Genomic DNA, 17,442 nt, shown 5'->3' on the forward strand with positions numbered 1-17,442 from the left:
TTACCTTTAAGCATTGTTCTTCCAGTTGATCCTCCGAAGATATTTAAAAGACCACTTCTTGCTCCTAAGGATGTAGTTGCTTCTAGTAAAGCACCAGTTATATAGTTAGAGAGTGCAGTCCTCTGTAAAGTGGCACGATATTGACAGTAAGCACCTGTTACACATGGTTTTACACAAAAACCATCACCTCTGCATATACAGTCTGTTTCAAATGTTGGGAGCTTTCTCAGAAGATGAGGAAAATATTCAAAAATATCTTCTGCTCCTTCTTCTCCTCTCACTGCACTGAAGATCTGTGAAGAATGCAAAAGCATGAATTATTAGTTCACTTGCTTAAGATAATAAACTGAACATCAAAAAATTCCAAACTAGCATGACTTCTTGTAAAGTTCAACAGCTTCTGCAAATAGGCACTTTTAGAACACTGCATTTATGCATTAAACCTGAAATACCTCTGAACCCAAAACTGATTTGTAAAGATTTTGAGTCAGGTTCCCAAACAGGCTATTTAAATAAGATGGCATTCTGGCTTTCAATGCATGGTTAAAGGCATTTTAATGAAAACCAGTTCTAAGGATCACCATTAGACACACACACACACGAAAAAAAAAGAAAACACACACCAAAAAAACCCCACAAAACCAAAAAAACCAACAAACCTCAAACAGCTAAATCAATATATCTGGTCAACATTTAAAATAAAGAATATACACAGAATTATTTATAAGACTATTAAATCTATTGTAGTTCCACTAAAGTCTTATGAGTATCAGTAGCAGAAAAACAGATCTGCTCAGGGTTTGCAGTTTTTCTTGCTGAGTGGGGAGAGTTTTTGCAAACAGAAATGGTTTTAATCACTGTGAGCAATCTTTCAAAACGTTCTGGTGTCACGTTCATTGCATTACTTCCAGCCTACGCACAGGTCCTCTATCTAATATTGGTTTAGTACTCTTTTTCCAATATTTGTGCTAACACACTAATGAACTTGAGTCTGTGGCTTAGCAACTAAGTAATGTTTGCTTATTTAAAAGAGTCTAATGATCAAAGCAAGAATCTGGAAGAAATCTTTTCCTTTAGTATACAAGGAGAGACTTGATTCTTTGCATTCTTGTACGCTGACTTACTGATTGACATTAATAATTTGTTTCAATGATCTGTTCTTTGTAATTACAAAGTGTAAACTTCCAAACTAAAAATTAATATAGGGAAAGGTCATTATAACTGTTACCAGGACAGGTGCTGAGACCATTTTCATGGGGTTGTAGATGTGCACAAGAAATGAACTGATGGCTTAATGATTAATGGTCTGTTTCTAGTTGCCATCCTTCCCCACATATAAACAGAATACAGCTATCCATCAACATCGCATTCAGTCCTACAATGCAAGCACATGTGCTCAGTCAAACGGTAAGAAACTCTTTGGACAGTCTGTGCATGGCACATCTCAGAGGCATAAGCCCCCTCACCACAGGACACACACATGCCCAACCATGTAACCAAGGTGAGAACCTGCTCCCAGCAAGAACAGGGATCTGCACACACATCCACTTCTGCCCTAAGACCTGCATTTACCCTGCCATGTAAGTGAGGAGGGTTCAAATGCCCTGCTCCTACAAGGTATCTGACCCTCTACAAACAGAATTTGTGAATGGTGATGCAATTGCTTCATCCAGGTAAGGAAACTGAGAATGGCAGCTGATTTGATTCAGCTACTAAATTCAAGATTTGGCACATTTTTTACTTCTTATTTATTTTTTGCCATTAACCAGAAAATCAAAAACAATGTGGTATTTATTAAAGAATGTGTTTCTTTTCTTAGCTTTATTTTTTGTATTAACAATTTATTGGGGAAAACAGTACAAATCAGCTAGTAATGTAATGTAATTCAATGATTTGAAAAAGAGTACTTATTTATTAACATTAAAAAAAAAATCTTTCACATGCTGACTGACTTTTATAACTTGAGTCCATTAGAAATATGGCTTCTATGATACTTTACACAGTGAAATGCTGTGGTATCTATCTCCCCTATCCCTGCCTCCCAAAGTTCCCAAAATTGAGGCTTCTAGAATACTAAGCCTTTACTTCAGCCTCTTGTTTTCTTTGGTATACAACAGTTTTATGGACTCTTAAGACTCTCAGTGAGCACACTGCTCACGTCCACTATTATTCAGGTCAAAAATGCATGCTTAGATCATGTGTTACCTGGATAGGATACGTGCAGACCTTTTAATCAGCTAAGTGTCTGCAAGGACACACCTTTCCAAAAGGTGTACTGTAAAACAGTGAACGTGCCTTATGCATGACTGTGTCACACACAGCAGACATAATTAGTCTTTCTAGCCTGTTTAAAAAAATATTTAGTTAATGAAAATAATTTAACTTCTCAAAACTGCAGTTACCTTCCAAAATATTTTTTAAATTGGGTTCTGCAACTTATAAAGGCATGTTCTGTTGCCTACACAACTAAAATTTCTTTCAGCTGCCAAACCAAAGAAATCATTTGTTGACAGAAATAGGCGACAGTGTTTTGCTGGAGAGATTACACATAGAATAATGGTGTTAATCTCTTTTGTATAAAGTAGACTTCAGGGCACTAGCTGTCTCCAAAGGCTGCGCTTCACGTAACATTTTCAAATACTATTTGGTTTTATGTGTTAAAGCTCTGAACCTGTTATTCTGCTGCCCTCAGATGAAGTTACAAAAAATACAGACTTACAATGTGTATACTTATCAGCCACTGAAAAGAATTGAAACCATCAGAACAGGAACACATCCCTTAGGTAACGGATAGGGGAAATCACCTTTCAGTGAGACGCCACCAGACAATTGGTGAAACTTGATTTTGCCTGGGAGACAAAAAGTTGATTGCAAGCCAGGTCTTACAGTTCATCCTGGCAGATCCAGTTATATTGATCTACATCCCTACCAAAGAATGATTACTGTAACTAAAAATGCATCTGAACCAAAAGAAAAAAAAAAGAGAAAAAAAAAAAAAGAAAAAAAAAAAGAGTAAAATGCAACACTAAACTGACAGCTACCTGTCAAAAACCAATGATTCACAAGGGTGTATTGCTTCTCATTCACTTTTGCTTTCTATATCAAATTGAAGATTTCAATGATGTGGTGTTACCTCACATACTAGATACTGAGCAGTAACTCACAAGAAATTGACGACAGTATCTGGATCTAAAAAGTGTTACAATATTAACCATCTTCAAATTTATTTTCAAGTAGTGCAAAGAACTGATGCTTACAAGGAGGAGTTTAGGGTGAACTTTCTTATTTACACCACTGTAATGAGCACACATGTAAATGGTAAAATTTACATGCAATTATAGTACCTCCGTATTTACTTTAGACAGTAAAAGCACACATACTAATACTTTTGTTTCTTTTTTTCCCCCACAATACTTCTAAAGTAAGAAATGAGCTGAAACAGGTAACTCCATATATGAATACACCAGTACTCCAATGAAGTATACTATGGCTTTGATAGATTTTTACTTTCTTTTATTTTTTCTAATGAGATTTCAATGGTAAGTAAAAAGAAATTAAAAATTACTTGCAACAGAAAGTTTTCCAGAATATTACAGAAGAAAAACACGTCCTCCAACTCAAAAATTAAAATTAGCATTAAAGATTAAATTCAGGCAAAATTCCATCCTTGTAGTTTTACAATCAAATCCATATTTGGAAAATAAATTGAAACAAAACAGATTTTTCGGCTCTTAATAACATATGCAATAAATCATCAAAACTTTTACTTTAAAAAAAACCTCAGTTTTGCTTCTAGTAACTTGAAATGGTATATGCAAGTTAACTTATTGATAACCTTCAGGCAATAAAACCTTCTTACAGTGACAACAGACATATTTTGTTAAGATATTCCTTAAAAATAACTGTAAGAACAAGTAACTCATGCTGGCCTTGAAATTATTCCGCATTTTTCCCTTACAATCATCTCTTCTTCTGTTTAATCATCACCACAACTGCGAATTGCATTGTGACATTTTCTCCACACACACTGCTGTAGGTTTGCTACATGAAAGTGGCAGAAACCCACACACCATAGCCATTCTTTGCCCTACAGTTTATGACAGATATTCCCCAAAAATGATTCTGGACTTCATGGGTGCTGCTGTACTGGAAATACTGCATAGAGCAGTTCATAAAAATAATTGTTTTGATTTCTTACTTCAAATGTCATGTATCATTTCTTACTTCAAATGTCATGTATCTCTTCCTGTTTAATCTTTTGTTTCTCTTTTCATATTTTTTCCTGCCTCAGGTATTTAGCTTAGAACCTGGGAGCATATTATCACTGTCAAACATCTAGCAGCTGCTTGGCACACAGACCAAAGATTCCCATTATTAGGAATATAGCTTAATTTTTCTAACTTTATTATAAAGACTATGTGTACCCAAAAAGTTCATTGTAAAGAACAGCCACAAAAAATAATGCATATTGCTATTATGCTATAAAAATAGGCCCTAATGGGGCTTTAAAAATTCACCACGTTGGTTCTAACCAGCATCTGTCCAAACTCTGTCTGAAAACCTCCACCAATCATATCCTAAATGATCAAAATGAAACAGTGGGAAGTCAGAGGTGTGTATTCATCCATATGTTTGGTTGGTACTATGCATTTTAGTCTGATTTCCTGGCTGTTTACCTATAGATTTCTCTTACGGAGGGGCTGCCGACAGCCCACGTACAGCACTCCTGCAACACAAAGCCTTAATTTGTTGCATATTTTGAAAGCCTGTAAGCCAGAATGGTATACTAACAAACAATAACTCCCAGGACAGTAAGTCTTGAAGATCACTCAAATACCTCCTTTGAAAACACAAAAGTTTTACAGAACACACAAGCCTAAACACAATTAATAACATCACAGGAAATGCTGCTCTTTCCAAACTTGTTCTGTTCCAAAAAATAAAATTCAGTAAAATGAGTAAATTCTGATGGTGATTATTCATTTTGGCACTGCTGGAAACCCCTCATTAATATCAAGCAAATGAAGCTAACAGTGATCTCTTGGATGTCATCATCAAGGACTGTTTCAATTGCTTTTACCTGCATTCATTCCACATAAGTGGAATTAAATTATCTATGACATGGAATACAAGAGCATTCTGCTATGAAAAAAGCACTTTGGGCAGAAAGAAAGGAGTATGTGAAGTGAATTTGGGTGGAAGGGAGCAGAGCTGAAAAAGGAAATACACTTAACCAGAATAAGAATTTGCTCAGAACAAACAAATCAGGCATTAATGCACAGTTAGTCAATAATTCAGTTTTAGGTCTTCCAAAATGGCACTCCAACATCACACTTCAGAGCATTTATTTAATCAAATCAAAAAAAGAGGTGATGCCGATAGTCACATCATTTTCTGAAAGATCTTGGATTTTCTCAGATTCATCTTATTCAAGTTATGACCATACCCATGCTGATTAACCCATGACGCTTCAAGATCATTGCTAAACTAAAAATGCAGAATAGATTGAGAAATGCATTTTACTAAAGATGTTGCCTATCTAGAGCCAGCACCTGTCACTGGCCAGTTTCTTCTAAGGACACTGTGGGGTCGGGGTTTTTTTTTAAAAACAAAAATGAAAGAACATTCTCCTACTACTCCTTACTGATAATACCTTTTGAAAAATTGGTATTATTTTAGTAGTGGAAATAAACAAATTTCCTAATGAAATTTCTATTAATAAATTACATTTCCTAACATTCTTACCTGAAAAACTGTTTATCTAATTAATTTCAAAATACCACCCAATATTAGTCTGTCTAACCAAGAGTGAGGCCATAGCCCAAGGAACACTTCTCTTAGCTACAAACCCAAAAGCCATTTGGGACATTATTATTTTTAACATTTATCCTTTGATCTAGTTCACCATGAGAGAACCAGTCACTTAATTAGTCTCTGAAGAATGATAAATTGCTAACCACTTGATTTTCAAAGATGTCAGAACAAATAAATGTCAGTTGGAATCTGCAGAAATGCTGAAAATCAGACCAATCTATGAAGAAAGGTCTGCCACTCATCTGGCAATTTAAAATCAGGTCATGTGAACTCATACAGATTTCTAAGCCAATACAGAATAATTACTGACTTTGGTTTTAATCTACTTCGTATTTTCAAAAATAATTCCTGCTGTGGAAAAATAAAAATTGTAATGATACTATTTTGTACAGTCAATTCTCCACTGTTAATTTACAATTATCTAGTCTGAGTAAACAGTACAGGTACAAAGACACTTGGACAGTGCTCTTAACGCCTGCTCCAGAAAAACACTGCAGCTTTCCAACCTAAGATAGCTCCAAACAAATTATCGGTTTCTCAGCACTGTTTGCCAGAGAACCCATTTCTGAGAAAGCTTACTTGTTTGTGCAGGCTTATTGCTTACAGCACTACAGAATCTAGTTACAGTGCTTCCTCCATCAGCTTCCTCTCTCTGCTCTCACAAAGCTCAGGCATCTCTGGAGAGAAATTCACCGCAAAACCTGTTTAAGGTGGCAGCAAGAAATCAGAGTCTGCATGGATGGATCTTTGCAATGTCAAGGGAAAAATACTCTTTTAATTAAAAGAAAACTTTAGAAGCTACAGCAAAAATGGCTGTATCCTATTTCTATCACTACTGCTAAAATTACCAATCAAAATTTTGAAAAATATTTTAATTAAATTGCAAGAAAAAGATGAAAGACATGCCTGAAAGAAAAAATATTTAATATTGAACAGCAAGTTAACACACACCTCAAACTTCCCCTGCAAGAAGTCACACCTTTGGCAAAATTAAGAATATACACAGGCACTTTTCTTTCAAACAAATTGATAAATCCACCATATTTTTTGACGATTTTACACCATCTGTTTCAAGACAGAAGTGAATCTGTTTCAAGACAGAAGCTTCACGTTATTATGCATGGTATGGATTCCAAGGGTTCCAGTTACAAAATTACGTTTAAAAAAATAAAGAAAATAACAGCAAGAGAGACTGGAGGTGACCAAGTATTGGGTTTAAACGTGTATCACTGCAAATATTCTGCACCAAAAAAAATCAAAGATTGACCATCCCTACACAACTTTCATAGAAGACAGACAATGGGGTGCCACAAGTTTAGTATGTATACTTTTCCAGTTTTCAGGAAGATGAAAATCTTTAATTCATGCCCTAAAATATGAATTTGTTGTAACAATTTCCAATTACATATCAGTGATAAGAACTGAAATACATTAAACACTGAATGGATTTTCCATTATATCTAGAACAGCGCACATAGCTGTCTTTCTATCATGTACTTAAAATTCTCGAGATGACATGCCAGAGCCCCACATCTCAAACGGTTACGCAGGTTGTTCATAGCTAAAGGATGTTACTGTGTTTGACAGATGATGCTGTGAACAGCAGAAAGGTCTGCTCTGTCAGGATTATTTCTTAGCTCTGTTCACTTGTTGATATGTCTTTTTGACATTAACAATAGGTGTTAATAGGTGTAAACAGGTGAAGCTTTCAGAAACTCTTTTGAGAAACTGAGCTAATTTCAGGCTTTTTTTTTTTTTTTTAATTTATTCCATTCCTGACTTACTGTTCAAGATGAAGTGAATAATGACAGTCATCCACAAGCTTTAGTATATTGTACTTTCACTCAAATTTGTGTGAGATTCACTACCTATCCCAAGCTTCTCTGATTTCTTGTTTGACACGACACTGCAGAGTTTCTTCCTAGGTGTGCTGTAGCAAATGTGGACACAGCTATCTGGAAGCAACTGCAGCTTTGGAAGTTGAGGTCAAATTCAAAAATTCCCACGAATCCTCTCCCAGCATCTCATGATCTATCTTTTTTGGCTAACAGGCAACATTCTTAAAGTATTAACAACCATCCCAGATTAAAACAAAACAAAACAAAGGGTTACATATCATGATACCCTTCATTCTCAACAGTTTTTGGAGATGTATTTGAATGTCACCCTTCAGCTGGCTCTGTAAGCCAATGACTGCCCTGCAAAGCAGAACTGACAGCAGTTTCAGCCATAGCACTTGCCATCTAGCCTGCCTACGGCTTTACCAACAGGAGTCATCATCTGAAGGAACTTCTGCTGAAACAAGAGTTATTTGGTGCATGTTTGCATTTGTGTTCAAGAAATAGCAGTAAAAGACTGTTTTGGCAGTGTGACATGGTCACCATCCCCTACAGTATGTCAGGATGACAAATAGCCTCGGAAAATCTATATGTAGGTGATAAACACAACAGCAGTAGCAAACCATCAGCAAGAAAGCTGGAGCTATAAACACACATTTGCAGTGAAATATATGTAATTGTGCAAAGACTGTTCAGAACATTAGGGGTTAACAGCATTCTCTACATCTTAAATTTGCTCACATCTTGCTCTATGTATTTTCACATGGTGCTTAAAGAGAGTATCTTTACTGCTGAGATGCTACTTTTCGTAATGGAAATGTTCCTTAAAATATCCCTAGTCTGCTGAAAGGCTGGATTGTATTTGAAAAAATGCCTAGAAAATAAAGAGAATACAGTGCGCCAAGGTACAATCTGAAACACACCTCGTAACATGCTAGGAATACTGTTGTCTTGGGAGGTGTGGGGAGAAAGCCTTGCTCAAAATACATGCACACAGTAATCAAGATTGCTGCAACTCTGCCCAGTACTTGACAAATGCAGTTATTTACTATAGGGTGGTTCAGGTATTTTCAGGATGGCGTGGTTCACAGGTGGCATTTGTCTTGGCCACTATAAAGAAGAAAACCAGGAACTAGTTTGAGAATACAAGAAATGAAAAGGTTTGTTTACTGCAGCAGCAGACCAGTCAGGAAAGACAAAGATTTCTGAGTAGATAGCTGAGGCAGAAATAACTTAATTGTCTCTGCATTGAGGATGCTTTGAAGGCAGTCAACAGAACGAATGGGTACAAGAGGAAAGAAAGGAAGTACAATAAAATGGTGGGTGGGTGCGTTTGCATTGTGTACATTTTTTTCAATGCATTTGACAAGATTGTGATCTTTAAAGAAGATCTCTGCTTGCATGATTTACTATCGCAGGCAGTGAGTAAAAGGAGCAAACAGCCTATGTTATGCCCTTGCTCCCCAGAAACTGGGGAAGGGGGGCAGGGCAGGACAGGGACAACAACGCTAAGATTCAGGCTAGCATATACTATCATTTCCCCTTACAATAGGAATAAATCTACCGAGTCAAAAGGAAGTTGCCCTCCCCGGGACAAGGTGTGTATGACTGGCAGATGAGATGCATGCAGCGGAGTCAGTCCAGTCCACTTACACATCTGAAGAAAAAACACATCACAGAAAAGGAATAATGGTCTTCAGGCATCTCTTTGTCGCAGGAGTCAACGCTTGTTCTAGCATCCTCATGACAAACTCCAATTCACTCACAGCTTTTCTAATAATGTCTAGTGTCACATTCACTGAGGGAGGCACAGATGTTTTCCTTTGCTTTTCTGTAAATGAGCCTCAGGTTCTAACAATTTAGATAAAACACTGCAGTGACCTGTCCCCTTTGGCCACCCTTCCAGCAATTGTCTCATCAATATCCTTGTTGCAATATCTGTTCTCAAAGGCTTCTGAAACTTTCCCGCTTTCTTCAGTGATGAGGAAGATGTGGATCTTTACAGTGCCAGGACAGAGCACAAGACAGAGTCCCATGCTACAGAGCAATAATGCTCACTTGTGCAACAGCAATTTTTTCAGTGTATCAGATTTTACACAGTAAGTCGTAATGGGGCAACATGGCACAAAGCAGCAGAGGACACCCAGGAAAACAGATTAATTCACCCTGGTAACGCAGGGAGCAGCATCCATGGCAGCTGGAAGATTGCCAAAAGAGCAAACAAGCACAGATGTGCCCAAATATTAATATTCATTAACCCATGTTCTGTGAACTTTCTACAGCTTCAGTTGCAATTACAGAATGTGCATTACCTCATCAGCCAATATTTCAAATTAATTGCATCCTGTTAAGAATGAGATCATTTCAAGGAGCAGAAATTGAATTTAATGAGGATCAAACTGTCTCGCAGAGGCAATCCTTAAATGTAACTCAACACTCTCCAGAAATTATATCAACCATCCCCATTCAATTCTGGTATATGACCAACGTCTTCAGTAGGGAAAAATTTTCATTTGTGGTGACAACAAAATGATGATACAGTTTTAAAAAAACAAATACATTTGAGAGTTGGATTGACTTATGACCAGAAATAGTAACAGCAGGCCCAAACTTTCAGTAAGTCATCATTTTTATTTTTGATAAAACTTGGCTGCTATTACTTACTAATTTCCCATTTCTGTAAGGTAACAGTACTCATTATTGTAACAGCCGTTACCAAAGGAAAGCTAGACTTCACAGATTTGGAAAACAGAAAAAGCAGTGTGATATAAATTTACCACAGCACCTCCATCCCCATTAAGTCCTGCTCTTAAAGAATTGTCAGTCCAGTGGAGAAGGAATAGTAAAACAGTGCTTGTTACTTCTCATGGCAGGAAATACACTTCAGATCCAAAAAACTACTAAGAAGAATCATCTTAAGATATAAAAAGGAGGCTGACAAAAGACATCAATTAAGTGTCATTTGCAAGACTGTTCAAAACTACTTGAGATTTTGTTTTCATTAAGGGGAAAATGAAAGGATGACACCAAACACTACATAGATGCTCTTCACATCACTTTTCAGGAACGTGACACAATGCCCTTGCCAGTGAGAGAGACTTCTGTAATCTTACCCAGAAAAGGCCAAAAATATCACTTTCTGGTCAGCCAGGTCAGCTATTTATATTTCTGTTGGCACAAAATTGTATGCAAAGATTTTTTTTTCTTATTAGTTGTCATCCGATTACTAAGTTCTCATTAACTTCTTCAGTTTAAATCCTACATTTTCTAGTACTTAACAGAAATTTAGCTCAGAATACTAAGTTAACTGTTCTGCTCTTGTCAATTCTTCATGCAGTCAGTACTCTTATTTTCTAAATGACTGCTTATTCACTTCCTCCAAACTTTTATCAACAAATTTATGAATCATTTATTTAGTCACTAAGACAGCATATTAAATATACTCTACCTAAACATCTGCATTATTTCAACTTCATTCTAAAAGTAACTACCTGTTCTAAACATAACTACTAGGCTATTACACACCTTTATTTACTGAGAAGACCGGAGTTTTATTAGTCTGATGTGGGTCACATTCTTGAACACTAACCACATGGATTGGAATTTCTTGAGTTATCAGCTTTCAAAATGATCTGCTGAGTTTTTAACATAAAAGTATATGCTCCACGCATACTTTTATTCTATAATCGTATTAAAATTTAATATATATTTTAATAATTACTTTTGATACCTCTTACTGACGAAAAACAAATGTTCTATTCATATAAAATTTCTCAGGTATGATATAAAAAGTGCTTAAAACAAGAAAAAGACTATCAGGTTGACTTTTCAATAGAGGATAGAAGTTTTACTGTAGCTAAGTACATTATCTAAATTAGACAGTAATTAGAATTAAAACTCCATGTCAGAAAGCAGACTGAAATAATTCACAGTCAAACCACTCAGATGTTAGAATATTAAATGCACCATGATTGAATAATTTCAATTCAAAAGAGATACACATTTTCATTCTAAATGTCACCTTTCATTGTATGACTGTGGAACATCAAACTGTAATGGGATGCTACTATTACAATGGATTTCTGAGCTTCCCAAATGCAAGTAAAAACCAGTAAGAAATACTAACAGAAGCCACTGAAAACTCTATTTAATATATCCTTAAAGGCTTACTTTCAAAGGTAAACATGAATTAATTATTTTAATTAGGTCATGTAAGGTTTTAAATGGGCATCATGTTCCACCTTTTTCATTTCCGAAACACTGACGTGTCAGGCGTGTTTCAAGACACATGAATGTCAAACATTCAATGCAAAGGACCCAACAGACCCCTTCCCACATTATTTTTTTTCCTCAACTATTATTCTACATGTGGAGCAATAGTGAGTCTTAGAGTAACAAACAAAAATCCACACACATCAGATACAGCTAGAAATCTGTACGGTTTTGTATCTTATTAACAACTATAATCTTCCCATCTGAGGCAAGGCTTCCACGGAACTCATACATTTAAAAATAACTGCATCCCCACACATGTGAATTGATTATTTAAACAACTTTGAAAGATAAGCTTAGTTGCATATTTCTGAACTAAAAATTGACAGTAAGATTTGAGGGGTGACCCACAGTACAGAAAAAAATTTAAGAGCCAGAAAAGACCATCTTAAAAACAAAGAACCAAACAGAAAACCTAAAAATTATGTCTGTTGAAGACTTATCAGTCCTTAAATCATGTTTAGTTTGGGATCCTACAATCCTACCTATTTGCCAAAGTTAGCTAAAACTATTTCTACAACACTCTGGCTTTACCTGTTCTTTTAAAACATTTTAACGTGTATACTTACATAACTGATTCAGAAAGCATATAGCCTATTCCATTCCTGTGTCTCTGATATTAGAAGTCAAAAAATAACAAATGGTAAGGGTTACAGTTCACTGCACTGGCTAATTCAGTTTTCACATAGTGCGATGTTGCATCCCTGCAACTCCTTCAAATTGCTTATGTAGGTCTCAAGCTCAGAGTAAATGTGTCAAAGCTCAAAGACAATGTACATGTAATAAAACTGTCTTCATATTTATACAATCACTATTATTATTTGCGTCAAAGAGACTCATATTGGTATTTTATTGTACCATACATTGCGGATTTATATTGAAAGGCAGATATTTCCAAATCCATCTGAAACAGTCTACAGTTTATATCTACAGCCAGAAACATAAGTATTACATAAACATAAAGTGCAACAGAACCTTGCTGTATCTCTAAGTATTTTCATTTAAAACCAGTTATAACCGATATTGTTGTAAAAGATCAGTAGGCATATTACTACAGCTGTAAAATTCATGCATCCTACCCATGGCATATAGCTAACAGAAGAGCAACTTGGAGCATTTTCCTTAGCACAGGAAATCTAGTTCTCATTTTCTAATTTTGTAGACACTGAATCCATGCCTATTTGTTTGCTTGTACTTCAGCTGTTGGGTTCATAGGGTCACATGAATAATTATAAGATTATTTTGGATAGTACTTAGGGGCCAGGAAATTCTCAGAGTTTTCATGACTGAATTGTTTAATAGACTTTTAAGTCAGGCTACAGAGCATGGTTTCATGAAACAAAATAACTTTGTTCTATAAAGAAGCATTTTCCACTTTAAGGTTTTTTTTTTATTACCTAGAAATAGAAAATGCACCATTCAAGTTTTGAACATTGCCCAAAGTAACAGCAGAATATTGATACTCTAAATGTAATTTTTAAATTACACATTTAATCTTTACTGATAAAAAGTGAGTCTTCATTCACCACTGCTCACAATGAACATTTAATAACTATCCTAAAAAAAAAACAACCAAAACACACCGCACAATGATACCGAAAACACAAAAAGTACTATCTTGTAAAATTTTAGAAGAAAATTTTTGGCTGAAACCTAAGTAACACAACAATGCAGCATGGTAGAATGAAGCAATTCTACTGATGTTGGTATCCTGAACCAGTAATGTAGTACCTTCCAAACTATTTGTCTTCCCTAGTCATTAGCTGCTAAGGAAGACTATGCTGTATCTACAGAAAGCATCTAAAGTTTAGGAAAGTTTAAGATAAGGAGACAGAGTGAACAAGTAATATAGAATGGATTGACCTAAAGAAATAATTTCCTCTTTTGTTTCACACAGTACATTCAATTTTCACATACTACTTGTATTTGATGACAACTCTGATAATGGATACCTAATACACACTAATAGCCATACTAATATTAAGACAACTTTATAGTAGAATAAAACTGTATTTACCAAAGTAATTGTTACTGGAAGAGTTTTTGAGTTTCATCTGAATCTGCTAAAAAGATGAAGTGATGGTAATACTATGCTTACATTAATATTGCTGAGTTTATTTTGCTGTCTCCAAATGGAGTTGTGGAAGTCAACTCCAAGATCTAAACACAGGACAATGATTTATTAATTGTATTTCCAGTTCAGTTCTACTTGCCCAAAATGCACAAAATCGATAATCTAATGTTCTGCAATTTTCAAAAGTTCCAATTCCTTCATCAGAGTTAGAAGATGGTTTTTAAAATATGCTTGCTTTAAAAGAGAGAGAATAAGAGTGAGAAAGACAGAATGGCCAAACAATGGAGTGGGAATGAGAGAGCATTAGTTCAACATTTAAATCACACTTTTCAATTGTGAACGGAGTAAATACGATTCTGCAGCACAAGAGTATATGTTCTCCTTTCTTTTCCCACTGGAGTGGAATGTCACTTGAGGCTTGATTTTCAGAATTTAAGGCATCTGGCTTAAGACCAGAAGAACAAAAATATTTTAAATTAACTTTCCTTATTCTCTGGGGATTGTTACAGACCCAGGGACTACAGTTTAGTCATCCATGAGATTTATTTTGCTTTAGCATTAGCTTCAACTACTCTTTGTATATACAACAGCTTTCTTACCAAAATTCATAGCCACTCTGTTCAGTACTATCATTTTTTATAAATTGCAATTATATTACACTGAATTATATGCATAAGTGACCTATGTGTATGCTTAACCTCTCAAAATGAAGGATAAAACTTAGATTCCTATTATAAGCTTTTATTTCATACCATCACAACAGTTTTGACAAAAACTTTTACTCATTTATCTATAGTTACACATGCCCAATTTAGGATTTTTTTTAAACTTTTTCAAAAGCTTCATCTTAGTGAGAAATAGTTCCCTTCATTAGCTTTGGGAGAGCTGAGTAGAGATTTGTTTTGAATTAACTGCACCGTTTTCACATACAAAATAAAATATTCATGCACTTAAGGGAGGAATAATTGTAGTGGATGTTTCAGTTAACTCCTGAGCAAAAATAATTATAATAGGACAGAAAAACCTTGAAAGCAGTGTATTTTTCCATGAAACTCCAGCAGTAGCATAACATTTTACTCAAGCCTCAAATGCTCTAAACTTGACAAGTAAACTGTTAAGATCTTTAGAGAGCATTTTTGTCGCAGTAGCGTTGTTCTGAGAATAAGCAGGAAGCTTTTCTATTCAAAATAGTACTACAATAAGAACTTGAGGTGGCATCAGGGAAAATAAAACATTAAAAAGTACTTTATAAAGTTTATATAGATCTACTTGATCTTTACTATAGTACAGAATAAACAAGCAGTGATAATTTACAGACACTTGTTTTCTCAGTAACATATCAAGGACAACCTATTCCCATTGAAGGTAAAGTTTTCATATGCTTTTAATAACACAGGTTTCACCAAACCCCAAATCTACATAAATATATAAACCTATTATAATACTAGCATAGAAAAGGGAAATCCTGTGGTGGAGAAAAGAAGTAATTTCCATCTTTTAAATCTATTTTAAAATTGAGTATATTCCAAAAGTTACTCTACAAACTGTACTATTACAGTCTTCTATAACGAAACCTATGCCTATGATGCCTATGAAGATTTATCTATCAAAGACCTATGCCTATAAATGCCTATGAAGATTTATCTATCAAAGGCCATATAAAAACAGAAAATGAAGCAATGATGGAACTTCAGCCGCTTATCAAAATTATAAAATCGCACCAGTTTAGTATTATTAAAGTAGCTAATACAAAAATGACACCAATTAATTTTGAGAGAGGCCATGATTAATAGCGAATAAGGAGTAAAGACAGCAACAAATACTATTCCATAAACTAAGTTAAGATGGTTTTGATAACTCTGCAACCTCAATACGTACCAGACAAAGGTCTGACTGTAGTTTAACATTTTAGTGTAGTCATTCTTTTATCTCCTAACTGGCTACCTCTGTATTTACTTTCTTCATGGGGTGTTACTCCTCCAGACTTACTCGTACATCAGAAAAAGCCCATATTCACATTCATGCTACTTATCAATATGGTCATTTAATAATATGCTGTATCTGTATAACCCACAGCTCACCTTTTTTATCACTGTGTACACACTTTAAAACAGAAATTTTATCTTCCTATACATTTATTCGGCTCCTGGGAAAGTAAGACCCACAGCCTAATGCTGCCAGACATTATCACAGTGTATGTGACTTTTAACACTATTCATAATGTATCAGCCTTCAGTTACCTCTTGTTTTATCACTTCCTAGCAGCACAAAGAAAAAAAAGTAGATATTCGGGCTCGTTACTGTGACAGAGCTTTGAGGTCTTCAATGTTCCCAGCCTATTTGCCTTTAACACAGTAAAGCTACAACACTGAACTACAAAAGCATCAGAGAGGTAAAACTCCTCCTGCTATCTAAGTGAAAATAACACAAGCTATCACAGAGATACAGAGTTTGCGTTCATTAAGTATAACCAACACAACTTAATAATCATTAGAGCTTACTTACAAAAAAATAACATTATTATGTTATTTTTACAAGTAGGTACTTGGATTCCTCATTAAGCAACCTACACAATAAATTGCTTGGATCAATTCAAAAGCACTGTTCACAGTTTAAATCCCAAACACAGTACTTTACTGGAGGACTAGTCCAGTACACTTGAACGTTACACAATTTTCAAGGTTTTTTGACTATTTAAATGTACAACATATGTTTGAGAAAAGGAAAAAATTCTCTCGCTGTCACCACTATTGTGTAGTGAGCTGCCTCTAACTTTAATTTCACATGCGTACGATGAGAAAGACAAAACAATATTTATAAAAACATACATAATAATAAAATGTCATTCTGATTGTATTTCTACGGAACATTTTTCTATTGCTTACACTGGGTGAAGTGACAGGTACAGAGTTTGCTTTCATTTATATTCTTACTGAATAGTCAAAAAAACAGATCTTATATATTCACTTTATGACTTCAACATACTTCACTAAAAAATAGCAAGCTTTTTCTACAAATCCTTGCTGTACATGCAATATTTCTTCATCAATTTACAGTAACAGTGAGATATTCACTGGGAGGTTTAATGCCAACTTCATTAATTGTATCTAAGTATTTTATCAAAACAACAAAGTAAGAAAAGAAAACCCTGTAATTATATTACTTTATTTATAGTTAGAACCCAAAACTAAGAAAACAAGTAGACAGAAGTTCATCCAAGTATTTTAACTTTAAGTACTAAAATTCTGTAAGTGCCCTTACAATCGGTTCAATACAGTAAGCTAGTAAACATTCACATGCAGTACGTCTAATTTAAATAAAAAGGAAACAACACAGACTTCTAGAAATTACTAATTGTTTACATCTGCAGGGTAAGTACTGACTGAAAAAGAAGCATGCTCCAGTAAGAAATATCCTGCTTAATATACAAAGAATATATTTTTC

At 35.0% G+C, this 17,442-nt stretch overlaps 1 protein-coding gene across 1 annotated transcript in view; it reads right to left on the minus strand.

The window, feature by feature from the left end:
- Positions 1 to 17,442, minus strand: part of PLCE1 (phospholipase C epsilon 1) — a 179,522-nt gene that overhangs the window by 93,689 nt on the left and 68,391 nt on the right. The window contains exon 5 of the mRNA XM_080403553.1: positions 5 to 293. Within this exon, the coding sequence (XP_080259679.1) occupies positions 5 to 293 (289 nt within the window). The remainder of the gene's footprint in view (positions 1 to 4; positions 294 to 17,442) is intronic.

This window comes from Falco punctatus (assembly GCF_963210335.1).
Source record: "Falco punctatus genome assembly, chromosome: 9".
In the NCBI taxonomy this organism is placed as follows: Eukaryota; Metazoa; Chordata; class Aves; order Falconiformes; family Falconidae; genus Falco; species Falco punctatus.